At 35.7% G+C, this 26,252-nt stretch overlaps 4 protein-coding genes and 1 pseudogene across 7 annotated transcripts; 4 read left to right on the top strand and 1 right to left on the bottom strand.

The window, feature by feature from the left end:
- The first annotated feature begins 2,391 nt into the window (after window positions 1–2,391).
- On the top strand, window positions 2,392–4,440 carry LOC110626277 (protein JINGUBANG). The gene has a single exon (XM_021772093.2). It carries the CDS (start codon window positions 2,484–2,486, stop codon window positions 3,720–3,722), a length of 1,239 nt encoding a protein of 412 aa, XP_021627785.1. The 5' UTR covers window positions 2,392–2,483; the 3' UTR covers window positions 3,723–4,440.
- A 1,295-nt stretch (window positions 4,441–5,735) lies between these two features.
- On the bottom strand, window positions 5,736–11,773 carry LOC110626925 (ubiquitin carboxyl-terminal hydrolase 24). 3 transcript variants are annotated; one of them, XM_021773116.2, is made up of 7 exons: window positions 11,382–11,773; window positions 10,355–11,044; window positions 9,992–10,176; window positions 8,810–9,057; window positions 7,161–7,312; window positions 6,671–6,847; window positions 5,736–6,251 (listed from the first exon to the last, which is right to left on the bottom strand). In XM_021773116.2, exons 1-7 carry the CDS (start codon window positions 11,394–11,396, stop codon window positions 6,063–6,065), a joined length of 1,656 nt encoding a protein of 551 aa, XP_021628808.1. In that variant the 5' UTR covers window positions 11,397–11,773; the 3' UTR covers window positions 5,736–6,062. The 3 variants fall into 3 exon arrangements, with proteins under 3 accessions (XP_021628808.1, XP_021628809.1, XP_021628810.1); XM_021773117.2 differs by having other exon boundaries at window positions 7,161–7,306; window positions 11,382–11,771; XM_021773118.2 differs by lacking the exon at window positions 5,736–6,251 and adding an exon at window positions 6,354–6,597.
- Window positions 11,774–11,895: 122 nt separating this feature from the next.
- LOC110626926 (glycosyltransferase-like KOBITO 1) lies at window positions 11,896–18,217 on the top strand. Its single transcript, XM_021773119.2, has 11 exons — window positions 11,896–12,333; window positions 13,213–13,362; window positions 13,475–13,527; window positions 13,825–13,933; window positions 14,055–14,189; window positions 14,317–14,361; window positions 15,299–15,486; window positions 15,852–15,993; window positions 16,859–16,905; window positions 17,062–17,149; window positions 17,488–18,217. Exons 1-11 carry the CDS (start codon window positions 11,959–11,961, stop codon window positions 17,767–17,769), a joined length of 1,614 nt encoding a protein of 537 aa, XP_021628811.1. The 5' UTR covers window positions 11,896–11,958; the 3' UTR covers window positions 17,770–18,217.
- A 1,223-nt stretch (window positions 18,218–19,440) lies between these two features.
- On the top strand, window positions 19,441–20,974 carry LOC110626638. Of its 2 annotated transcripts, none has more exons than XM_043962106.1 (2): window positions 19,441–19,769; window positions 20,685–20,974. In XM_043962106.1, exons 1-2 carry the CDS (start codon window positions 19,491–19,493, stop codon window positions 20,823–20,825), a joined length of 420 nt encoding a protein of 139 aa, XP_043818041.1. In that variant the 5' UTR covers window positions 19,441–19,490; the 3' UTR covers window positions 20,826–20,974. The 2 variants fall into 2 exon arrangements, with proteins under 2 accessions (XP_043818041.1, XP_021628365.2); XM_021772673.2 differs by having other exon boundaries at window positions 19,451–19,769; window positions 20,688–20,974.
- A 2,720-nt stretch (window positions 20,975–23,694) lies between these two features.
- On the top strand, window positions 23,695–26,201 carry LOC110625732 (annotated as a pseudogene).
- Window positions 26,202–26,252: the final 51 nt, after the last annotated feature.

The following is a 26,252-nucleotide window of genomic DNA, read 5'->3' as shown; positions in this document are numbered from 1 at the left end:
TGAGACAAGTCCTTGAGAGTTTTGATTGGAGTCTTTGCGCTACACACACTGTGAGAGCTTTTCACCCAATTCTTGCCTCTTTTTCATCATAAAAGATACGAGCTCTTCGTTTTCGGGCCATTTTACCCGGTTCTACATTTGCGGATTATACAGGAGTTGGCCAGTTGGGGATAGATAGATATCGGAGAAACGGAGTGTTCTCAATTTTGACGTGGAGAGAGATCAGACCCGCGCCAGATTCTTCTGAATCGGGTGTGGTTTTACTTTGAAATTGCTCTCTCTATGCTTACCGGGCCTAATTTGGGCTTTTAAAAACATCGGGGCAGTCAAAATTTGAGGAAACAAAACCTTAAAAACGACCATCGAACTCCAGCCCTGCAATAAGCTCCAATCTCTCTCCACTGTGAATTGTGTCGCACGATCTAATCTATTACCCGTCTCTTACTCTCCATTTGTCCATTAAATGCCACATACCATCAGCTACTCGTTTATGGGAAAAAAATTTCAAGTCTAAAGGTTTATTTGGCAGTATTGCTAAAAATGTTGTTGAAAAAAATATTTTCTAAAAAAGATTAAAAATTATTTTTATATAATTTGACCAATGAAATAATTTTTTAAATTGTATTTTTAACAGCATTTAAAATGGTACTTTTTTTTAAAAATATTTTTCTAACTTTCAAATTCAATGTCAAACAGATTCTAAGTTAAAGATTTGGATTATGGAACCATGAGGTAAAATTTATATATTTCTCACTTTTTTTTTTTTTATTTTTGTATCCTTATCCTATTATCCAGCTGCAATTATATAATATATGTATATAATATATCACATATCATCCTTTTTCCATTCTAAACTTTATGATTTCAATTGGACGACTTTGCTTTGATTTTGTGATAATTTATTTTTTTACTCATTAAATTTATTATAGTTAATTACGTTCTTAATTGTTGAAAAAGTTATATATGATTTTAGTCATAAAACAGAGATCCATACTATATCTTAGTGTTTCGGTGTTCGATTTTTTTCGGAATAATGAGAGTTCGGTAAAAGTTTTGTGAGTACTAGTTAAGCAAACATTTAGAGGGGAGTTTTGACAGCAGGGCTAATAATGATGATAATGCTGTGAAGTCGTTGGTAGAGAAGTTTAATATATATTTTGATGATGAGTTGAAAGTGAGTTTGAGGAATTGATGATGTAGAATGAAGAGAGAAAGAAGGAAAATAGGGCTTTGAATGGTAGGTATAAAAAAATCTGTAACCTAAGATTGCTAGATATGCTTAATTGGAATTAAATAATCTAATGAAGACTGATAAATTAGAGGAAGTGATTGTGTTTTATTTTAGGAATTAGGATTTGTTGAAGTTTAATTCAGTGCATATGTTGGAATTGAGGTGTTAAAATGGATGTGAAATTGTGTACTCAAGGCATTGATAGCATACCAAAACCAACATCACCCGAAGGAAGGAGAGTATAGTCTCCTGCGGACAAGTATAAACTATCCCACCGCGGAAGGCCGAAGGGTGTTGCTTGACGGCCTACGCAATAACCAAATTCACCAACGGCGTTGAACCATATGAACGAGGAGTATGGTTAAGCATTGGGCTCCATTTATGTAGTGTGGTGACATCATTTAGGCTTTGGTTTGAGCTTAATTCCCACTTTTGTATATTTATATCTAACCGTACCATATTTGGATTGAGTTTGTCTTGTTTTGTGAGTTATGTCAAAGCCCAACAACAAAATGTGAACGCCTATTAGGCCACTTGGGTCTTGAAGAACTCAGTAGAGAGCTGAATCATATGGGGCTGGCTTGTGTTGGAGAACAAAGCCTTGAAGGATTAATAAAGCAATGTAAAGACCCAAAAAGTAGGAGTATAGGGTAATGTAGTAGAAGCTTTGGATAGCTTCCCTTGATTTTCCATTGGTATACTAATTAACTCTTCAAGAAATCAATATGTTTGATGTATTAGGTAGTGGTGTCAATTATGATGATATAGCTGGATACGTGCAAGCTTTTTCAATATTAAAAGCTTTTTACCCATTTACTAAAACATATAATCTTTTTTCTTTTTACAGAAAATATATATATATATCCTCATGATCAATATGATCAAGTATACTTGTGACTCAGCAGTCAGACCATTTAATTTTACTTAATCCCCTACTATGATCAATCATGATCAAGTATACTTGTGAATTTTTGTCCCGAAGCTTAACAACATTTAGGGAAGAATGTTTTTGTTTAACATTAATTTCAATCAAATTACTTTTACCCCACTTCAATCCAATTCATTCTTAATCACAAATCCACGTAAAATAAGAATCTTTTTATTCCATTTCAATACTATATATCTGTTATTCCGTCAAGAAATTCCAAGTCTCCTCTCTTTATTTAAGTACCCATCTCCTCTTCTTCCTCTGCCAAATCCTTTCATGAATACAATTTAACATTCTCCTAATCTTATTTGGCTAGCTAATCCCATGAATCCTCCTATATCACAAACTACTCCTTCACCGTATGTAACTGCTTGTAGTTCCAGCGTTAGCAGCTGTAGTAGCGCCACCTCCTCCACTGAGATTAGTGATGATAGCCCACCAACATCCTTCCGTTTTCAGCTCCAACATGTGGATCATCATTATCCAACCAAATCTTACTCGTATCGATTGCTGGCAGTACTCTCTGAGCATGTAGGACCAGTTTCTTGCTTGGCTTTGTGTGGTGAATTCGTCTTGAGCGCTTCACAAGGGAAGGATATTATAGTTTGGCAACAGCCTGATTTGAGGCTCTTCACAAAGTTCGGACAAGGGGATGGATCTGTAAAGGCATTAGTAACAGTTGGGAATAGGGTCTTTACTGCCCATCAAGATAGTAGGATTAGAGCATGGAAGGTGTCCAGAAGCTCAGAGAATGTGTTTAGGCTCCTTGACACACTCCCTACTGCAAAGGACTATTTAGGGAAGTTCATGAAGCAGAGTAATTACGTGCAAACTAGGAGGCACCATAAGAAATTATGGATTGAGCATGCAGATAGTATATCTTGTTTAATACTTCATAGTGGTTTTATTTATTCTGGTTCTTGGGATACGACTCTTAAGGTATGGAGGATATCAGATTTGAAGTGCCTAGAGTCAATTAAGGCTCATGATGATGCTATAAATGGCTTGGTGGCTAGTAAAGGGATAGTGTATTCAGCCTCAGCAGATGGGAAAATAAAGGCTTGGGGAAAAGAAGGAAAGAGCCCTCATTTTTTGAAGGGGACTTTGGAGGGTCATAAGGATGCTTCTCTTAATACAGTGGTAGTTTCAGAAGATGGGAGATGGGTGTATGGAGGGGGCTCAGATGGGTTTTTGATGGGATGGGAAGGGAGTGGAGATTTTGCTAGTTGGAAGTTGGTGTCAGAGACAAAGGCACATCAAATGGCAGTTCTGTGTATGTGTTTAATGGGGGAGTTTTTGTGCAGTGGATCAGCTGATAAGAGCATTAGTATATGGAAGAGAGAGGCTTATGGTAAACTTTGTAAATCAGTGGTCATAAGTGGCCATGAAGGGCCAGTCAAGTGTTTGCAAGCATCGCCTAATTGTGTTGGTGGCGGGTTCTTGCTCTATAGTGGTGGCCTTGACAAGAGTGTGAGGGTATGGTGGGTGCCCAAGCATTTCAACCAGATACAGGACACCTCTGCAATACAGAGTACAGCGGAACAATCCATCACCTTGTGTTAGTAAGACTTTCAAGGCTTAGAGATGAGGCACTAATTCCTTTTTCAATTTGTTCTTTTAGTCAGATTGTGTCATAATTTTTTATTGAAGAGCATAGGCAAAACAGCAAAACAGCATAATTTTTTTTTCCCTTGCTTTTGTTTTCACATTTCTGGTAAGTGCAATTGCTGTTTTAGTGAAACAATGTGTTATTTTAGCATTTATTAGGTGAGCTTTAGGACCAGAACATGGCGTTGGCATTTGCTTCACCTGAAATTGCTGCCCCACTAATAGAGGAAAAGAACAATAATCAGATGTACTCAAGTTCCCTTAAAATCTTGACCGACCAGAAAGAACAAGAAAAGGACAATGGAATAAGGATCCTTAATCACATATCAATCTCGATTTTGATATGCAAATTGTCTAACAGTCTGGCTGTCCAAACTTTTGCAGGTTCTTATTCTCCACTCTAACAAATGGAATCCAAGGGGGTTGCAAAATGCCCATTTAAGATTTTATTACTTACATATTTATATACTCTGAGAATTGAAACCAAAGCAATTATTTTTATATTCACAATATTCCAAATAAAAATATTCTCCAAGAAATGGTGTGACAATTCTACATTTCCTGACCCCTTAAATTATTTTTATTAAATAAAAATAAACAACAATCTAGCTATTCTTAGATGGGAATCGTGTGTCAAGTCTCAATCTAGCTATCAATGGATTGGACACACACACACACACACACAAAAAAAAAAAAAAAAAAAAAAAAAAAATAGGACGTATATTTTCTCTATCATCTCTGTTGCAGAATATATATTTTATCATGAAAAGTAGGCTGGAAACTTGTTTTTACTCTGTGCTGATGTAAATAGAGCTGGTGCCTGATTTTGATCGGCTGAAGCAAAACGCCACAAAAGCTAAGATTCCATTTCATGGTAGGCAAATTTTTCCCCATGATATAAAATCTTGAAAGAAGTTCGAGCAATTAAGTGATCTGTGTTCACTAAGACAATTTGCTGCAACAATACTCTATCTTTTGGTTTTTGTCTAGTGTCACATGGAAACGGAATCGGATCCTGTGAACGTAGTTCGCCGTGGAAAGCGTTGAAAGATTCAAGAAGCAAAATCGTGATCTCTTGATGATTAATAACAGTGGGCGCCATAAGCAGTCAGCTTCTCTATTTAAAGAAGTTGGACAACTTTCTGAAGCAACTGTAATTCCTGAGCTTGAATTTTTATCTTAATGAACTACAACTGTTCTACTTGTGTTGGAACTTTTGACTGAAATCTCATGCTCTTTATGTTTAGGTTTGCGCTTTTCAGTTGGAACTTGCATGCAGGCTTCTTGTAGGTGTTTCCAACGGTTCCAGTATATGCGGTTATGAAAGGGAAGGTGGTGAATTTTTTTCCCCACAATTCGAACTCAAATCCTTACAGGCCTTAAAATGGCCCCAATATCACCAAGTGCTCATTGATAAAGCAAGAAAAAGATTAAGAGCTACTCGAGCACAATCGGTTCCATGACCAATGTAGGTTACTCGATGAGAATAATTAGCATTGATCTCACAAAAATATATGCTCTTGCTAATAATGGAAACTGTCAGTTTGTTCACATATAATCTCTATAGCAGAGTTGGTTAGTTCTAAACCAGAGACTGTGAATGCGTCAAGAATCATGGGGACGGCATATGGCTCCCTAAGCAAACCTAACGCCAGAAGTACAACCAATAAACATTGCATCATGATGGCTAATACTCGATACTTTATAACACATCATAGAATACCACCATAACACCAAACTACCGCTTCAAATTTTCATCCCCCAAAACTAGGCCTTGGTTTGATTCAAAACGTGGCAGCACTTAGCATGTTAATCCAAATCAACTCGCCAATCCATCGGTGAAAGAGTGAATGGCTTATCATCAACTATTACCACCACTAGCCACCTCGTCACTAAACTTTAGATGTCACATTTCCTGGCTTCCATACCAACTATAATCTCCAAAGGATTTTCACAATAACGAGGATCTACTTTGAACATCAACAACTTCCCATATATTTACTTGATTATCCTAGTAAATTACAGATCAGTTGAATTCGTAGATGTAAAGCTGAAAGAAGACGGAGGAGAAGGTGAGGAAAAATTAATAATAATAAGAAAACACTGCAGTAATTGCTTTCCCCCAGGTGAGTTTGACTTTTTGGCCCAGGGACTTGATACAAGACGGTTAATGGGCCTTTCAATCCTAACAGACAAGTTCGTTGCCGAACAGCTGACCAGATAATCTTATCTACTAATCCTGTAACAGGTTTGTAAAATTTTATATGGCGTAATCAAAATTCGTTCCACCACACCCTATACTTGTTTGTAGAAGAGGACATAGGCCTGGTCATGCAACACCTTGCTTGTTCCAATTGCAGAGACAAATGCATCATCAAAACGCAGCCATTGACCGTTGGGAGAGCGGGCATCAGCGGTATAATGACCCTTTGAAGGTTCCCAACCATGATGAGTGACTGTAGCAACAAGTTCGTATTTTCGGCTCTAAAAAAAAAAGCATTTACATTTGTTTAATGTTAAAGTAAAGAATGATCACCATTATCTTCTTAAATGAAAAGAAAAAAAGAAAAAGAGAAAACTCTTGGTGCGCCACAATAATACCACAACGGCAATTTAAAATTTCAACCAACAAAATAGTGAATCAGAACTATATACCCACCCCATAAAACAACAACTAGACAATACAGTGAACTAACAGAGACGGACAGACACACACAAAACCTAGAAAGCTCAAAAAATTGATATTTAGCGAGTTGAGAAGCCAAACTATATCGACTGCATGTTTCTCATACCCAATCCAAAGAGACTAAAATTAAGGTGATATTTAGTCCTGCCAGAGAATGCATCTATTAGCCAAAAGTTGAACCATTAGGATAAAACAAAAAGGAGGTGAAGTTGAATACCTCAGTCAATGGAGAAAAAAGTAGTTCCCGACCCAGAACAAATTCAAGAGGGAAGTGCACAAGTTTGTGCAACTTGGTGCTCCCTTGGCTTCCATAACTAAAACGCATCAGGTGCAAAATCAATATCTTAGGAAGTGTCTGTATCTTCACAGATTTTCTTGCAGTCACTACACCAGCCTGTAGAGGTTTAATGAATTTAATATTTGAGCATTTGCTAAAACAAAGCAAATTAAAATAATAATACTAAAAATAATAAGTAATTTCCTTCAAAGGCAATATCTGAATGCTAGGCATATATAAATATGCTTGTTAAATATTATACTTCTAAGAATCTAATACTTGAGTTCTACAAGGACTCCTAGTGAAATATTTCTTAATAGTGGAAATATGAAAAGTTCAAATATCTTCATAAAGGTTCTGTAATCCTCGTTCAAGACAGGTTTAACCAGTCTCAAATACTAAATATAACCACGACATAACAAACAGGTACCTTCCCCATTGCCGATGTCCGATAACCTTCTAGATTTTCTGGTGCAGAGAACAAATGGAGTGCATCCTCAATAGTATGAACAGCTTCAGGATAAATATCTAGGTGAAGCAACAGAAATGGTTGAACAGTTGCAGAAGCTTTATTTCCTGCGCCTCAAAAAAAGAAAATGCTAATAAGAGAACTACATAAAAAGGATAACTTAACTGATCTAAATGCAGAAACTCAGGATATAACAGAGTCTACCACATATAAATCAGGATGAACTAGCATTTTGATGCTTGCTGTTTCTTCAAAATTAATTCCCTCACACAGTTGATACTTCAATTCTAAATCTAGTACTTATTTTACTCGTTATCATGACAGTCATTAAGCTGCTGAACAAAAGAGAAGACATGACATGACCAAACAAAACTCTAGCACGTGCAAGTTGAACAGTTATTTACAAGGTCCCATGACATTTTCATACATTCGGCATAAATGATCTACAGACCAATCAAATAATCAATTTCAAGAACTATGATTTCACAGGGAAAATGAACTGCACAAAATGCTATAACTCATGCATGTAAGTTGATCCTCACCCTAGATAATTATAATTTGTACAGAATTTATTGGATACCATGAAAGCAGGGCATATTTCTCCATATGCAAATATGACTAAATAGAAAGAGTTGAGTTTGGCAGGTTGAGTTCAATTTACAACAGAGAAAACAGATTTAGCATGGGCATGAAATGTTGCACATGACTCTGTGGATGCCTGGTTTGGTAGATTTCCACTTATCATTGAAGTTTGCATATCACTCTTTGACTCTTTGCTGAGTTGTTAACTTTATATTTGTGGCTTGCAGTTGTTTTCGGAACAACCTTCAGGTTGTTTAAGGACTCTACGGATGCTTGGTTTGGTGGATTTTCAGTTGGCTTTGCTTTGCATTGACCAAGATTTGATTTTTTTTTACACTGTTTTGCCACAATATTGAATTCATGATTCTTTGCAAGGAACGGGGAGGATGTTTGTTTTAGCTTATACGCTGGTCAAACCAGCTTATAAGCTCTACAAATAAGCTGACCTGTTTGTTTACAATATTTTCTGGGCTTACAAGTTCAACTTATAAGAAAATAAGCTAAGACGTCCAACTTTTTATTTTGGCTTATAAGCTGATTTGACCAAACAAAGTTATTATATTACCCTCATATAATTTTAAAAATTCACCATATACTTTAAGTAATATCATTTTTAATAATTTAATAATAAATGTGTTTATAAACTACTTATTACCAAATATTACAATTGTTTATTGGTCATTTATAAGCATTTTAACTAAACTCATAACTATTTAAAATTTAGAATGCTTATAAGCTATAAAAAGTGCTTATACACTAATTTTCATTAGTTAAGCCAAACACTTCTCTAGATATTGAGTGGTGAAAATCAGAATGTGTTTTGTGAGGATAGCTAATTCTCAAGTAATTTTGAAGTATATGTGGAAGTAGGGATTCGGAATTTTCGAGTTGCTCTCAATAAGGTTAAACATATATAACACAGTACGTGAATAGGGTCCATCTTCTACTAAATCCCTCCTACAGATTCTTCCAAATGAAAATATACACGCTTCCAATTACAACTATTAAAAAATTAACTACAATCATACCTCTTGCTTTCACAACACTTCTCAGCTGTCCTCCAAAAATATCACTTAGCTCTGAAGGATTGAATCTTTGCGTTCTAGTTACTGCAGATTTATTTTTTGGGCCAACAGTCTCCCATTCATCATCTTCCGTTGAGGACACTAGAGTAGATTTGGCAGCGTTAATACTAGCAGATTGTCCTTCACATTGAAGTAATTCATAATGCATTTGATCCATGATGAAACTAAGAAACTCCTGAGCATCCTCCTGCCTGTAAACAAATGTATCAGGGAACTAGACTCATATTCATTACAAGTATTATAGCACCAAATATCAAGACTATCAAGAGGACTACCAATCTTTGGGTGTGCAACAAATATCAACACTCTTATTCATTACAAGTATCACAAGCATCATTGCATATGCAGTTGGATATCACATTCATTCATAAGGCACAATTTCCATTCCTACAATCTTCATAAGAAATAGATGTAACAAAGCTCCCAAAACTATGGGTGTTCATGGTTTGGTTTGGTCAATTTGAGCTAGATATTCAAACCAAACATACAAAGTCGTTTGTCAACAAATAAAACCACAATCAAAACAAAGAAACTAATTATCTAAACCAAACCATTTAAGTTCAGTTTGGTAGGTTATAACAGTAAATGAGAAAAATAAAAATCTTCAAAAAATTGAGAACATTCAAATAACATGTATTTTAAACATAATAACATGAACAGATGTATCAAGAACCAAAAAACGAAAAATTTCATTTTATGCTTATAGAAATTTTAGATCATGTAGAAGAAAGCAAATTAATATATAAAAGAAATGTTTATATATAATTCAAGACAGAGTAGCTTTAATACATTCTTGGTTCAGCTCAGTTTGATTTGGTTGCAATTGGTTTTTCATGTCCTAAAACCAAAAGCAAACCCAAAAGTCCATTCAATCATATTCTAAAACCAATCTAAACTATGTGTCAAAACCAATGCTTTTGGTTTGGATTGGATTGAATTAATTCGGTTTGGTTAACATTTGCAGCACCCAAAACTACCATATCTGCCTCCATATGCCCATGTCATACACAACAGAACTAAATTGATTATTTCAGCATGAAAAACTTTGTGATAAGAAAAGTTAGGTTCATCTCTAATATTTTTGCGGAGACTGAAAAGTAGTACTGACAAAGCAAAAAAACAAACCTTGGTCTTCCTGATAAGCTATTGGGAATATCTGGAGTAAAATTTTTAAGAACGCCTTCAAACATGGCTGGGCTAAAAGGCCAACCAGTCTCAACTGCAGCCATGTCCTTTTTCAATCTGGAACTGCTTGGCACGTCAAAGTTAGAAACAAACTCCACAAATGCAGTTAGCGTCGGAAAGCCAACCTAGAGCATCATTTTTTCAAAAAAGTCATAGCATCAGTACTTATAGTTAGCTATTTTATAGCATATCCTCGTGAAAATGTTGACTGTATTATTAGCTATTTTGCACATTGAGATGAAAAAAAAGGCACACTACAAACACAGAAATGAAAGTAAAATGCAATTATCAAAGCTAGCGCACCTTTGGGATGTTGCGGACTCTAAGATCCTGCAAAAGCTGAACAAATGGGGAACAGGATAAGAGAGCCTGCAGAGACGCATTAAGAAAGCATAAATTTCCCGAGTTAATTAAGCCACGAGGTAGTAAATTTTTAACTGCTGCAACAGGCCCATCAGTTGGCTTCCAAATTTCCTCCCTCTTCACATGTACGAGTGAATCATTGTCACCATCCTCAGAATTCCCATCATTTACATTCTCACAATCAAGGACATCAAAGTTTGAGCTTTGTGATTGATTTCTGGAACTGCCTTCGTTCTTGGATAAATGCAAAGAAGTCATATCTACACTCTCCCCATTTAAGTTCTTCACACCATTAGTGATGGCATTGCCACGGGAGAAATCGTTAATGCTTCCATTTTGTTTTGGACTTCCCAGCACCCCAGGCAAATTATGTTCTTTTTGTGCAATCTTCACATCCTTTTCCTTCTTAAGTGGACTTTTAGTCTGAAAACTGACTTTTCCATTTGCAGAACCCAGTTGCCTGCTTGATTCACTATTAAAATCACCAAAAGTTATTGCAGTTGCAAAATTCAAAGAACCAAATTGCAATTCTTTCTTTTCCAAGGGTTTTTCATCTTTCTCAGAGTCAGATGATGGCTTTTGCAGCCATGACCTGGTTTCATCTTCAGTGAATGACCCAAATACTAGGACCTGGTAGAGTGGGGAAAAATCATAAGCTGCAAAGTGAGAATCCAGCTTCAAAGCTATACTAATGTACTAATGGACAATGAAATGGTTATGAAACCAAAAATAATACGAAAATGATCATCTACAACGATACCCATTTCTATGAGAAGCCTTATTAATGCTTCCCTAGCACCAATTTCCTACTAGTAAGCTAATTTAAATCCCTGCATGTGAAAATTTTCTCCCTGAAGCAAGCATAAGACGGATGGAACATTCAAGATTCCATCTTTTAACATACGATACAAAAGTGATAGTACAAAAAAAATGCAATTTTGTGTTATTATTGCACCCCAAATAATACCTTGTTGTCACTCATGGCGTGTAAAAACCAGAGCTGTAGAATCCACAGAGCGTAAAAAACCCAACCTCGATTTATAATAATCTTCGTTTTGGGAGTGGAAAGAGAAAGGAGCAAAAAGGGAAAGCAAAAATATAAAGAGGATATGGAGAAGATTTAGGGTTTGAGACCACTTCCACTCTGAACAACAAGGAGCAGAGGAAAGAAAGGCGTCGATTGAAGACATGAAATGGGAAAAGACTGTGATGGGTCTGAAGAAATTGAGCATTTAGCGAAGAAACACTCCCTTTGGAGCTTAAAGAGAAGCAGCTCGACGCTACGCAGCATAGGCAGGTAACTCCAGAGAGAAGGGAAAAAGAACACTGATTGGGTGGATATTCTTTTCCTTGCTCTGGTTTTAGGTTCGCCCTTTTATTTCTCCACACACAAGGGCAGGGAAGAGAACTGCATTTCGTTTAAACGACATCGTCTAACTTCGAGAAATACAGTTTAACTAATTTATATTGATATTATATACTTAAATCAAATTTACGCCTTCCTCGCTTGCCATTTCCCACTTCTCTCTCCACCTGCAGCCACCATGCCAAACCACCATCACCACCACCACCTCCACGCCCCTCTCCGCCCCTCTTCCTCCTCTTCATCTAACCAGTCCTTCTCGTCAAAGCTTATCCTACTCCTCACTCTCCTCCCTCTTTCTCTTGCCGCCTTGGCCTTCGTCCTGCAATGGAAAGGCGATCGAGTTCTCGCTGATCCCGCCACCATCACTGCTCGCTGGGCTCCTCAAGGTTCCCACAACCATGAGATCTTTCCCGGCATGGAATCCTCAGCTTCTATTCTTTCTCCTAAACCTCACCACTCATCTGACTGCTTCTCTCTTGCTCGAAGTGGGTCTCCTTCTTTCCCCTACCTGCGTGATTGGAAGTTTGATTTCGAGGCCAATTTGAGGCCTAAGGTATGCATTCTTTTTTAGTTTTTGCTTTTAATTTTGCTCGCTTTTGTTATCTGCGTTTGGTTCTGGAGTCTTTTTTCAAGTGCGTCCATGTTGACTTGTCAATTTTGGGGATTGGCCTGTTTCTAGATTTGTTTAAGGTTTTGCCGACTGTTACTCGATTATGCATTGCCTTAACAAGCATACTTTTGGGATCTGTTGTTATTATTTGTTTTGGCTCCCAGAAATTGAGAGCTTGGCGCAGCTTGGTTAAGTCAGACTTAGTGTTGAAATATTACGTTGAATTTTTCTTGGTTCTTGGTGAATGAATAAAAACTTGACTAAACTCTTAACCATGTGAAGTACTTGTCTTTAAAGCTGGTTATCTAGAATACCTTTTTTTAGCTTGATTTCTCTTAGGGAACTTTTGATATGTCCTAAAAATGGATAAGGAATTTGATTCTAGGGATATAATAGAATACTCTTCTCTTGTTCAATGTATTTCAAATTTTTTTTTTAATTATTTTTTTTCTCTTTCCATAACTTCAATTTAGATCAAAATGAAATCAAAATTGTGATATTGGTTTCTAAAGCTGTCCTTGAGTTATACTTAATTATCTGAAAAAAATGAAATTATAATTATATTCTTGGATGAGGATGTCTAGATTGTATCCGTTTCCATTTCAATGCAAACAAGACATGCCGTATAGTTGTAGGTTTCAACTGTTCTTTTACTCGATGTTGGTATTTAGTGGTTTCTGTCTTTTCTCCTTGGCCATTGAATATTTGTGGATGTTGCTTGGATTTAGAATTTCAGTCTTTTATAAATTTAATTTATCACTGATCTATTTGTTATAACTTCAGTATTTCTGACCCAATATGGAAATGATACTCCTTGTGCAGATATGTATAACAACAAGTACCTCTGCAGGCTTAGATCAGATTCTTCCATGGATGTTTTATCATAAGGTTATCGGCGTGACAACCTTTTTCCTTTTTGTAGAAGGAAAGGCTGCATCTCCTAGTGTATCTAAAGTTCTTGAATCTATTCCTGTGAGTTAATGTGCTTTATATTGGAATTTTTGCACTTTGATTTATGCTTTTTCTTTTTTTTTTTTTTTTTTTTTGAAAGTCACTGAGCATAAGTAGTGTATGATTTTCTCAGGGAGTAAAAGTGATATTTAGAACAAGAGAACTAGAGGAGCAACAGGCAAGAAGGTCTGTTAATCTTTCCTAATGGTTGAGCTTGAACAAAATGCTGAATTTGAATCATGGCTTTTGAATTGTAAAGTAAATTGGTAGTGTCTCTGCAGTATTTTGTTCTTAGCATCTATTTTCAGTAGAAATTTACGGTAGGTTTGAAGTATAGATGAATTACTTTATAGTTTTTCTTGACTTAAGATAATTATTGATGTATTGGGGTCGAAACCTTGAAAATTATCTGCATATATTCATATAGTTTAAATCTTCTCTAAGATGTTCATTTCTTCTTATTTTCTCTCTTCTTTTAATCAGCCGGATCTGGAATGAGACATGGCTGTCAAGTTTCTTTTACAAGCCATGCAATTATGAACTGTTTGTGAAGCAATCTCTCAATATGGAAATGGCTATTGTCATGGCAAGGGTAAGAAATATAGTTAATTGAATACTCATCTTTGGCAATTCTATTTATTGTTATTAGTTTGTCATAACAAGCTATTGATCTTATGTTTTTGGAACTTATCCCATGCCTGTGAAAATTATAGGATGCAGGTATGGACTGGATACTTCATCTTGACACTGATGAACTGATACATCCTGCTGGTTCTAGTGAATATTCCTTGAGGCAATTACTGCTGGATGTTCCTGGGAATGTAGATATGGTTATTTTTCCAAATTATGTGAGTGACATGTGTAGGTTAAAAACTTTTTTTTAATGTCAATCAGGGTATTCTTAAGAGAGCAATCTCCTGGTATTTCTGTAATCTGTATTTTCATTTGAATAATAATGATGTTTTTATTTCTCAGGAGAGTGGTGTTGAAAGAGATGATATCAAGGATCCTTTTAGTGAGGTAAATTTCCTTAATAATCTATATATATATATATATTTAAATTTAGGTTAGTAATTTTAATTGTAATTTTGGGGTTGAACAGTTTGACAAAGACTCATTTAGATTTTTGTGTATGCTATACCTTCAAGTTCACTGTTGGCTGAAGTTTTTGTGGTCAAATCTTTTGTATTATTTATAAATTTATTGGATTGTAAAAATGTTGAACAAAATTAATATCTGGTTTTGAGTTCAATTTGTTCAGTCCTAACCGGTGTGGTAATAAACCAGTGTAGAATATACGAACAGGATAGTTAGCTGATTTCGTGATGAGGTTCATAAATATCTAACATTCGAGTCATAAGTTAAGGAAAGGAAAGCAACTGGTGAATGTACAAGTAAATATCTTCCTCTAAACAAAAGCAATAGCTAACTTGATGGTTATTTACTGAATCTTGTTTTGTGTTCCTAGTCTGCCCTATGGCAAAATCCCAAATGTTGCAACAATAGATGAGATTCTATAAGCTTGTAGAACTAGTTCTGATGCTCAAAAATTCTATAATTTAAAAGAAGAGCAGAATTACTGTACAGATGAAGGTTCTTTCTAATTTCTTAAGCAAGAGATGAGCTTAAAAAGCAGAAGAAAAATTGTGGCTGGCAGTTTGTGGAAGTATTGATGATGGAAATTTGGAACAGGAGGTCAGTTGGGGTTAGAAAAAGGATGTATGGCAAAGAATGTATTATGATGACTTCTACTCTTGAAGAAAGTACTGTACAATTAGAGTGGCTTTTCTGTTATAATTTTCTAACATTCTGGGAATCGGGATGAATAATGTACTGTTTGATTTTTCTTGTTATTTAGAAAAATGCTGGGCATTTGCCTTTTTATTTGCATGCCTTTGAATTGAGAATACATGTATAGTCTTTGCATATGTGCGTATTGATGTGATAATGCCAATAGGTTTCATTGTTCAAAAAGAATTATGACCATCTTCCAAAGGATTCATACTTTGGCATGTACAAGGAGTCAACTCGTGGGAATCCAAATTACTTCTTAACTTATGGAAATGGGAAATCAGTTGCTCGAATTCAAGATCATCTCCGTCCTAATGGTGCACACCGATGGCATAACTACATGAAAACTCCCAAGTATGTTTATTATATGTATGATCCTTTATCAGCATTGACTTTGAGCTTAATCTATGCAAAAGAATGTGAATGAAAGGCATGCTGACATTATAAATTCACACTCACTATACAAAAGGCTGCCTTCCCATCCCTGCTGCAGTCCCTCAGTGGAGTATATTTTTTCATGTGTGAACAGTTTGCAGAACTTGAATGTTACCATTTAGATGTTTTACCTTTTTTTCTTTTTTCATTATCAGTTCTGGATGACAACTTGTTCTATCTGAGTTCTTGAAATTATGTTGGTGTTGCCTTATTTTGTCAATAGTTGTACTGACATGATATTGGCTTTCTGCAACAATCATTTTATTTGTTTTACTTTTCCTTAGTGAGGTGAAATTGGAAGAGGCTGCGGTTCTACACTATACATATGCCAAATTCTCAGACTTGACTTCCAGACGTGATCGATGTGGCTGTAAGCCTACCAAGGAGGATGTCAAGAGATGCTTTATGTTGGAATTTGACAGAGCTGTTAGTGCAGTTCCTTCTCTTGGTTTTCATTTCAGCTGTTGCTGCTTGTCTATTACAAGTGGAAAGTGCAATCTATTTTTTGAAGAACCCATGCTAGAAAATAGACAATTCCTGGCAGGCATCTACGGCATGATTTTAGTTCAATGGAATATTTATTCCTTCTTTCCTTTTTTGATTCCATATCTATTTTCCAAAACAAGAAAAGAGCATTAATGCCCGAGGGGTACAGTCCTTAGCATATGAACAAAGTACACGAGTGGCTGGCATATAAGAGTGCCCTCACAAATGGCTGACATTGATATCACCCAAGTAATGATGTCTTTTATAATGCTGATGTGGCTTTTCCTTGTTCAGTATTTATGTTTTAATGAGCAGTGAGTAAGTGTCCAAGTTGGTTTTATGTGGGATCTAATTCTTGTTGCATACTAATACTATGCATGATAGACCCAAGAACTTTATACTTGGGAAGGGTGGTTCCATTCTTGAGTTAGAGGTTGCAGTCATGATTTAAGATGTCATTGCACCCTGTAAACAGTCCAAACAAGCCCTTTCATGGGAATTCATTTATATGGTTTCCACAATTGAGTAAACATCATCATAAGAGATGAGATTAAGTGCAGAGATGCTGTGGGTGCTTGCCCAACATTAGATTTTCTGGTAACTAATGACTTTTTAGTGGAAATAGATGATATAAGCCTTAGATTATCACAGGTTTATTTTAATTCTTATGTTTGTCAAGTCAATAGCAATATACGAGGTTTGAATTTATTAAAATTTTTTTGTTTGCTCGTGTTCAGTTGGCTTGAGATTCTATTGTTCTTCTGACAACCTTTTCTTCTTATGGATTCAACTTTATTCATTGTAGGCATTCATAATAGCATCAACAACAACAGATGAGGAAATGCTAAACTGGCAAGTATTTCATTGTCGGACAATTACCTTCTCATCGTTATATATCTCCTATGCATATTTGTGGGAGAACTTGTGCATTCACATTTCATTTATTTTTTTAAAGTTACTCTTGTTTCTGCCAAAATAGTAATGTTTTGTTCTTTACTTCTGTTTTAGGTACCATGAACATGTTGTATGGGGTGATAAAGACCTAAAATTGAAACTATTAAGGAAGGGAATTTTAACCCGCATATATGCACCCATGGTAAGAAACATTGAATAACTTCCTTTGTTAAAAGCGAGACAAAATGGACAGGCTCCATATCTTGAAGTGGATCATTATATGCAATCTACAAACATATTGTTGCATGCTAGCGTTGGTCTGTTTTTAACCTTTTTTCCCCATATCATGAAGTAGTGAAATATCTTGCATTTTGTCTACTGTTTGTGTGTTGATGCAATAATCTAACATGACCCGTAGTTCACTGTTCAACTAGTTAGTGAGGCCAATTTCACTGATCGTGTATGTTTGAAAGTACCTAAAGTTCATGCCTGAATTCTGTGGTTTATCTCTTGAAAGCATTTATTGCTTGTGCATTTCAGGTCATAATTCAGGCTTTAAGAGAATCTGGTGTATTCAGTTCTATTATTGCATCTGCGCCAACAACTATTTCAAAAGACAAATTTTTAGCATCTATTGATAAAAGCAACTCATCCAGAGCTATTGCCTCTGAATCACTACCATCGAGAAAGATGGGAAGAAACAGGGAGCATCAGACAGCTGCTAGGAAGGTTTTGGATCTAGAAGCTACTGAATTTCATGAAGCAGCTGTTCCTCCATTGTCTCCCCCTGGAGTGAACGATGACATCCTTGTGGAAATGTGATTGAGAGTTTGGCGTGATTGCTTCTTCTTCTCATTCCTGTTCAAATAGGTTTGATCATTTTGGTCTGATTTGCTTTGAAAGGGAGAACCAGGAGAGAAAAGAAAGCGCAAGCAGGCCTCAGGCCTCTTTCTGCAGTGTGTTCAGTTCAGTTGGTTCTTCCCCGTGATTCCCGATCATGATCCAAGCGCCTGTGTACATTCTTTAGAAGAGAGATTTATGGCATTGTAACTTCATGTTTACAACCAGAAAACTTATTTTATTTACAGAAACCACAGTGTTCACAGCCAAGTGTTGTATCATTAGTTAATTTTGTGGAAATTCAAGAGGCAAAATGACAATATGGGATTCTTGAGAGGATATCATGTGCTTTAAAGTTTTTTTGTATTTGAGAGGATGCCTACATGATCTCAAATTGAGTTAAAATGAACCAAGGTCGTCTTGTTTGCCATTTCTAGTTCTCTGATTGAAGGTTTAGCTACAGCCTCAAATTATGGCATCACCAAAAGAAAAATAATCCAAGGATAAATTACACCTTTATGAATTAGTCAGCTGAGCATACCAATGGGAGGATCTAGCATTTAATCCCCAGCAAAATAGCTCAATAATTTGCAAGCAACCTTTCTTGTCTTGCTACGTAGAGTTTCGCTCAACTAAGGATGGTGTTGAGCGAATGGCAACGGATCGGGAAAATCTGAATTAATTTAATATAAAAAAATATATTTTATAATAATATTTATAATTTTTTTTATATTTTCATTTAAAAAATTAAAATTGAAATATTTTTTAAATGAAATTTATTAATTGAAAAATATTTTTTATATAAATTATTAATTCAAATATATAAAATTAAACGCTTCAGGTTTATTCTTATAATAATAATAATTAAATTTAAAATAAATTTAAATTATTGAAATTATTTTTTAATTAAATTCAAAATGAATTTAAATTTGGATAGTTTAATTTTTAAATATCTTATCTGTATTTATTTCTCTACCTATATAATTAGAGAGTACAACAAATTCAACATATTCAGATATTTAATCCAATCGAATTTTAATATAACGAATTTAAATATATATAATTAAATTTAAAATAAATTTAAATTTTAAAAATAACATTTTTTGGAAATTCGAATTGGATTTAAATTTCTATATAAAATATTTTAATATTTAAATTCGTTTATATAAATAATTAATTTAATATAAAAAATATATTTTATAATAATATTTATAGCTTTTTTATATATTTTTATTTAAAAAATTAAATTTAAATATTTTTTAAAAATATTAAATTTTTTAAATAAAAAATTATTGATAAAAATATTTTTTATTTAAATTATTAATTAAAATATATAAAATTAAACAAATTTAAAATTATTTGAATTATAATAATTAAATTTAAATAATTTAAATTAATTTTTAATTAAATTTAAGATGAGTTAAAATATTTTTAATATAAATCAAAATTAAATTCCAATAGTTTAATTTTTCACATTCTATGATAAAATTGGCATGGAAGTTTAGAAAATAATTTATTTCAAAATATTACTTCAATTATTGCAAAATATATATATATATAGGTTTTTAATCAGAAATTTTTGGGGAACAACGGATTTAACAATAATGCCGGTTAACGGTAATGCCCAACAGCTCTTTAATAAAATAAAATTGTCGAACTTCACCATTAAATATCTGCTCTAAATATTTCCCCCCAAAAGCACAATGGGGAATTTCCTAATCCCCAACTCACCCGCTCTTACACTCCCCATCTCTTCTACACCCATAATTGCCTCCTTCAAGCCTATGCACTTGCCAACGTCGCCTGCCATTAGCCTCGTCCGAGACAGACGAACGATGAGAGGTTCGACTTTGGTCACACGCGCGGGTCCCAGCACGACTAGCTATGTGTTTGCTTTCGTGTTTCCTCTCTCTCTCCTCATTGGTACCATCTTCACCTCTATTAGAATTGCTGATAAGCTTGACAGAGACTATCTGGAGGAGGTGATTATATAAATTTTTATCTCGTTTTACTGCTGCAGTGATAATATCAAGTGGGTAGCTTCAGTTGATGCTTTAGAAAATTGGAATTCTTGATTCTGTGTCTTTGGTTGCTATTGTAGGTTTACTGCTTACGTTGGTCTTTTGGGTTAGAAATGAGACTTCTTTGGGTCTAGCAATTTCACTTTTTTCTTTTGAATACCCACTAGGTGCTTGACACAAGTCCTTGTTGGGTTTGAAGCGGCTCAGAGTTTTGCTTCAATATTTCACTAGTCAGTTCGGGGAAGTCTATTTTTAGTTCTAGAATCCCTCGTTGTATCTTTCCGATGGGAAGAACTTCTTGGAGTGACATAAAAGAGCACCGAGGACTTGCATTATGTATGATATCAAGCAACAGATACTTTTTTGTTTCAATATTACTCGGAAGTCACTCATCCCAACGCTAAATAACTTCCCGCGGTGGGAAATACCTGTTGTCTCTAAATCTGATCATTCTTGCCGTTAGGTTGAGATTTTGACCATTTTCAAGCAAAGGCAGAATTTGTAGTCTTGTAATCTCAATTTCCTTGCATTTAGTTTAGAATGGCATCTAATGCTTATTATTTTGGGAAGTGAATTTTGAAGGTTAAACCAGCTGAAAATGGCTTTCTACCAGCTAGTGAGTTCCTAATACTGCAAGGATGTGTTTCCTTGCCTACTATTATGCTATAAGACAACGTTTTTTTACTTTCTATTTTTGAAAGAAAGTGCTGTGGCTCCGTGTTATTTCTTTTGTTACTCATATCTAGCGGAATACAGAACGCAATTTGACTCAGATGTCTCAATATATAGAATTTGTTATATAATGTGTTTTTTAACTTATGTGTGCATGCTAATGTGTCATACTCTGATTGTAATGGATTCTGATGTTTTATTGAGCAGCTTGCAATTAATCAAGCAATCAGGGAAGCAGATGAAGAGGATGATGGTGATGATGTTGACATTCCCTTGGAGGATGAAGCGCAGCAGCCTGCACTTCAAGGCTCGCGAACTCGCAACCGACCTAAACGGGAGGCCTAGGCGCTTCCATAGGCATATATATGCTTGTACTTATATATGATTTCTTTTTCTTTTTTCTCGCGTTGTATGCATTAGTACACACCAATTAGAAAGCAGAGCATACTCTTATAATAGGGCTCTTCCACTCGCCTAAATGTTTTTCTGGATTATTAGATGACTTGTATTTAAAGCAAAGACTGTCGCGATGGTTGGATGTTTAGAACAAGGGTTGGGGGGGGGGGGTGGGGTGGGTTGGTTGAAGTCAGGGCTATGCTACCCAAGATTTGTTTATTAAACTACCTTCCTAGCTTAATGATAATTATCAATTTAATGTGAAACATTAAAGTTTTTTTTTTTTTTTTTAAAAGTAGCTAGTCTAAAAATAATTCTTTTGTTTTAGACTTTTATAATGAACACTATTAAATTTAACTTTTAATATGATCTGATTAATATGGTCGGGGAAGAAAATTTTTTAATGATCTAGACAAATTCTCTCCATTTTTGTAGGGAGAGAAATCTTCCCCTCTATCTGTTTTTCTTTTTTTGTAAGCAACATACCCCTTTTTTGTGTCGGTTTCCTTTTCTCTCTTGAGAACGTAAATTTTCTCTCTCTCCTTTGGATGAGAATGTATATATTTTTTGTGTGGTTGTATTGTTTTTGACATGCAAAGCTAATAGTGAGGTTTCCATTGCTTATCGGTGTATTTCCTTTTGCATATTGCAATCGAAGCCTCTAGTATAGTGTTATATGAGGTGTAATAGGGAACAGAGATGATGAGTGATGGTAGCTCACAACCATCTTCTCTCCTTTTTGCTAGCTAGTGTTTTGAAATTGGAAGTTCTTCTGTGTTTCTCCGGACAATGGTGTTAGGTTTGAGAGAGGAAAGACTATTCTTTATCTAATTTAGTCTTGTTTGCACTTCATTGTCAGATCGCGATGCTTCTCTTTGATTTTAAAAATGATTAGCTTTTTTATTGGTTCTTTATTTTGACTTAAACTTATGCCTTTCATTTGAAAGAGTTAAGCGTTTTTAGTATGATGATGCTAGCAACAATGGTCGAGATATTACAGAAAAAGGAGTCAGACACATCTGTTTTGCTTCGTCCAAATTAAATCACAAATTCTATATGAGTTGTGGATTTTTAGAGTTAGATTTTAGTTTGAATTTTATTTTTTAGACCTTAAAAAAAATTGTTGTTCTATTATTTTTTGGCCTTGAGCTTTTTGACATATCCATAGGCCTCGGAATGGCCAATAGATACAGAAGATGCTTGAAATTGAGTTGGGCATAAATTTCTAGAGATCCAAACATAGCCTGAAATTGGATGGGTGTAAAGCTTCAGGTCAAGCTCTTTTAGGTTTTTTGTAGGTGGGATCTAGTTGGCATAGAAGCGAAAGTCATGCCCATTACTTCAAATCTATAAGCGAAAAGTCTGGCCAAGAGTATTTTGTTTTGTATGGAAAGAACTAGTAATTAGTGGAAGAAGGTTAGAAGAGCATTTGTGCATGGATAGATTAAGGCAACACCTTGTGTGGTTTTAATGATATTGTATTATTGCCAGTTGAGAAGAAAAAATAAATGAAGTATGAGGTATTGAGGATTTCAGTTGTAAAATGATTTTAGTGCATATTTAGTAGAATGTAATGATTGCATTTATTGAAGAAGGGAAAGAAGCTCCTCCTAATGGGTTTCTGGCGTTAAATTCATTCTGATCACTTTCATTTGTGGGGACTGAAACGACATCCATAGCTAAGGTCAGAACCAATCAATTCCATCTCAGCTTTTGCATGTGCTTAGCATTTGATATAACGAGACCTCTTCAAAAGGCCGGCCCAGCCAGCTACTTAATTATGTGACTTGGATGGTCAAAGGCCTTTGGAGATAAATAATAATGGAGCTAGACCATCCATTGCTTTAATGATTGCTCTATATTTTCTTAGTGCATTTGGTATTTGCTTCTAAATGCCGCAATGCTATTAATCCCAATCGGCTTTGAGTTGTTGTCTGGTTGAAACTAAGGCCTAAAGGCTGAAGTTAAAGAAAGAGTACCAGCCAGTTCAAGGCCACTCAATCACCTAAAACGCGAAAGCTTCTTCTCCAAAGGGAGAGGAGCATTTATCCAAAAGATTATTAGAATTATGACACCTCCTCGGCTCTTTATACGGCCCTTTAACAGCTGTCTTTCCATCTTGAAACCCAGGGCTGTTTTGCTTTCTTCTGCATATTCCACTCAACTATTGCCTATGGGCCTCTCTCCCCACTTCCCTCCTCCTTTGTGTTTGTGTCCGTGCAGCAGGCCTTGCAACCATTTAACACTCTCTCCTTGTACTTGTTCCTTTCATGGAATACCTACATTCTACTAGAGAAACTAATGCTTTTTGCTCCTTAAATATTCTCTCATTATTTCTTAGCAAATCTAGCAAGCAGACATAATTTAACACCTTGGAACTTGGCTTTTAGCAATCATATGTTTATGGTTGAATTAAAACACAAGAAAATTGGAATAAAGACTGAACTGCTGGCCGGGGAGGGTATGCTCTATGGCTCTTTCAGCTCGAATAAACTTTCAACTTGCACGCTATTGCATTTCACTTGTGACTTGAGGCCCAAAACAAGGGTAGTTCAGTAATTTTCACCCCCAACAGACATTTGAAGATATCTGTTACGGTTGCGAAAAATCATGAGTTGGAAACAGATGGGAGGTCCCATGAAAGCTTAAATAGACTTTTCTGATAATTCATAGGTGAAGGCTCCTTCCATGAATACAATATGCTTCTACCTAAATAGTGCTTTTTAAGATAAGGCCCACAACTTCTGAACAGATGAAACTCATCATGAAAAAAATGATTTTTTTTTAATAAATATACCAACATACACAATAAGATCGCCACTAACTCCTCAACTTACTATACTTTTTGGTCATTGTGATTTCAGTTTCTCGAGAAAAAAAAAAATCCCATCTTCGCCCATCTCTTGTTCAGCTCCTTTAATGAACATTTGGTTGATGTGAATTTAAGGGAAATCTTTCTCAGTTTTATTTAGCTAGAACCAAAGTTTCCAGGAATAGACTTTTCCTGCCTTACCTCTCCAATACACCATTATATAATTCCCCTTTTCTCCGCAATCTCTCAACAACCTTCCTTTCTCCTCATTGCCTATAAATATGCTTGGCAGTAATGGTGCTTCAATGGCTAAGAAGAGTTGGTTCAACGTAGTGAGGAAGCTTTTCATTGCAGACACACAATCCAACCAAGAAAAGGTATGTTATTTTCAACTAATTGTCTCTCTTCAACATCTGAGAATCTGCTGTATAACTTAACCATTATCAGAAAGACAAGAGAAGAAAATGGGTTTTCTTTGGAAAGCTCAATCTGAAACGCAGGCTGGCCTCCATTTCAGCACCATCACCGCCAAAAGAAAGAACAACTCTGAGTGAGGCAGAGAAGGAGCACAGCAAGCGAGCTTTAAATGTTGCATTTGCCACTGCTGCTGCTGCTGAAGCAGCTGTTGCAGCTGCTGATGCTGCTGCTGAGGTTGGTCTGCTAACCGGTGTCCCTCACTCCATCCAGCAATGTGAGAAAAAAACAGAAGCACATTCTGCCATCAAAATCCAAGCTGGTGCACTTCACTCCACTAATCAATATGAGAAGGAAATCCATGAAATTGCTGCTCTTAAGATTCAAGCCACATTTCGAGGTTATCTTGTGAGTTTTGTTGAAGCTCTTTTCTTTATTTGACACTTAAACTACTCTGATTTCTATTACCTTTATTAATTGTTCATGAACAATTGTCCATTGAAATAAGTTGGATTAGTAAAGAACATATTTGAATGGTTTTAAGAGGGTTAGAATTTAGAAGAAAACACATGTTATCCAGAGAAGTATAGAATGTACGGTGATTATTCAGGCAACCAAATCACGGACAACTGAACACTCAATAGTCATCTTTGATTTCAGAAACTTTACTAAGACTCCAGAATCTCAATTTTCTTGTCTCATATTGCATCACTTTGACAAGTATATCTGGGAGCATGCATCGCAGGCAAGGAAAGCTTTGCAAGCACTGAGGGGGATAGTGAAGCTTCAGGCTATTATTCGTGGGCGAAATGTCCGACGGCAAGCTATGAATACTCTGAAATGCTTGCAGTCCATTGTAAATATACAGTCACAGGTCTGTGCCAAGAGAATCCAAATGGTGGAAGGAACTTGTACATGCGATGAAAATAAATCGTTCCATAAGTTCAGTGACAAGATAATAAGGGTAAGCATAAAATATTGGAGACCTTCGTTGTTATCTTAGCAACTCAAGAAAATCTTGTTCATACCAAAATTCCTTTCAAACATTTCAGCTTTATTTGGGCCCATGTTTTTCTGCTACTGCCTTAACCAGCCAAATAATTTTTGCCTTCTTTAGATGGACACAAACCGTCAAAAAAGAGGGGATGGGAGCATTATGACAAAACAGGAGGCAAATGCCTTGTTTCTTAGCAAGAAAGAGGCTGCAATCAAGAGAGAAAGGATAAATGAATACTCATTTACTCACCGGGTAATTTCCTCTTCTTCTGACATGCTGTCATTTCCAGATCTAGCTTTTTCTACAGAAGCATTTTCTCATAATGGAAGAAGGGGAAAAAGAAAATTCCAGAATTCAGCAGACACTGAGAGGAATAAGACAAACGGAAGATGGAGGTATTGGCCAGAGCAGTGGGTGGAAGTTCAAGTTTCCAATAAAAGCAAAGAACAAGAAGATTTGGACAGAGTCTTAACTTCAACTCCAAAGCCTAGAGTGGAATATAGAGGGAGACAACTTGAACTGAGAGGTTTGCAGAGACAGTATCAAAATGAAGGAGTACATCCTCCGATGGCAGCTCCAAGAAGATCATTTCACAGAAAGCAGCGTTCCCTGGGAGAAGACAATTCCTTCTCCAGGTCTCCTGTGGTTCCAACTTACATGGCTGCAACTGAATCTGCCAAGGCAAAAGCAAGATCAATGAGTTCCCCAAAGCTAAGGCCAGGAAGTTTTGACGTCTACTCTGATAGCTATTCACCTTGTACGAATAAGTTGTCTTTGATATCATCTACAGCCACTGAAGTGCCAGGGTGGTAGATTTGGGAGGACTATTCCTTACCAGCAGCATAGATCTCCAAATATGAAGGGCCTTCCAGTTCCTGTAGAATCCAACAGGGCATTAACGGATCTGAGTTTTAATTCTGAGTGCTTATTGCGTACTTGGGATCAACAAAACGCCTTTCAGTGAGTGCAAGAAACAAGAGGAGATGTACTGGGACATTGGTTTCAAATGGTTGAATTACTTGAACAATGTTTGGTTCCTTCATTAAGGAATATTGTAATGCTTCACAGGTTATATATAGATGCTTCCAAATGGTCAAGATGATACTGTCACTCTTGGATAAAATCTTTCGAGACCAGAGAAATATAACCTACA

The sequence above is a fragment of the Manihot esculenta genome, chromosome 11 (assembly GCF_001659605.2).
Source record: "Manihot esculenta cultivar AM560-2 chromosome 11, M.esculenta_v8, whole genome shotgun sequence".
NCBI lineage: Eukaryota > Viridiplantae > Streptophyta > Magnoliopsida > Malpighiales > Euphorbiaceae > Manihot > Manihot esculenta.
Note: the sequence above shows the minus strand (reverse complement) of the source record. Positions and strands in the feature narration are given on the sequence as shown.

What these genes read in the sequence shown, in the direction of transcription:
- LOC110626925 (XM_021773116.2), bottom strand. An exon ending in AGCTTATCAGGAAGACCAAG is followed by an intron (nt 9,058 to 9,991) that starts GTTTGTTTTTTT and finishes ATTTGTTTACAG; the next exon opens with GCAGGAGGATGCTCAGGAGT. An exon ending in TTTTTTCTCCATTGACTGAG is followed by an intron (nt 6,252 to 6,670) that starts GTATTCAACTTC and finishes TTTTTTTTTTAG; the next exon opens with AGCCGAAAATACGAACTTGT.
- LOC110626277 (XM_021772093.2), top strand. Translation starts at nt 2,484, where the DNA reads ATGAATCCTCCTATATCACAAACTACTCCTTCACCGTATGTAACTGCT.
- LOC110626926 (XM_021773119.2), top strand. Translation starts at nt 11,959, where the DNA reads ATGCCAAACCACCATCACCACCACCACCTCCACGCCCCTCTCCGCCCC. An exon ending in GATGAGGAAATGCTAAACTG is followed by an intron (nt 16,906 to 17,061) that starts GCAAGTATTTCA and finishes CTTCTGTTTTAG; the next exon opens with GTACCATGAACATGTTGTAT. An exon ending in CCCGCATATATGCACCCATG is followed by an intron (nt 17,150 to 17,487) that starts GTAAGAAACATT and finishes TGTGCATTTCAG; the next exon opens with GTCATAATTCAGGCTTTAAG.
- LOC110626638 (XM_043962106.1), top strand. Translation starts at nt 19,491, where the DNA reads ATGGGGAATTTCCTAATCCCCAACTCACCCGCTCTTACACTCCCCATC. An exon ending in ACAGAGACTATCTGGAGGAG is followed by an intron (nt 19,770 to 20,684) that starts GTGATTATATAA and finishes TGTTTTATTGAG; the next exon opens with CAGCTTGCAATTAATCAAGC.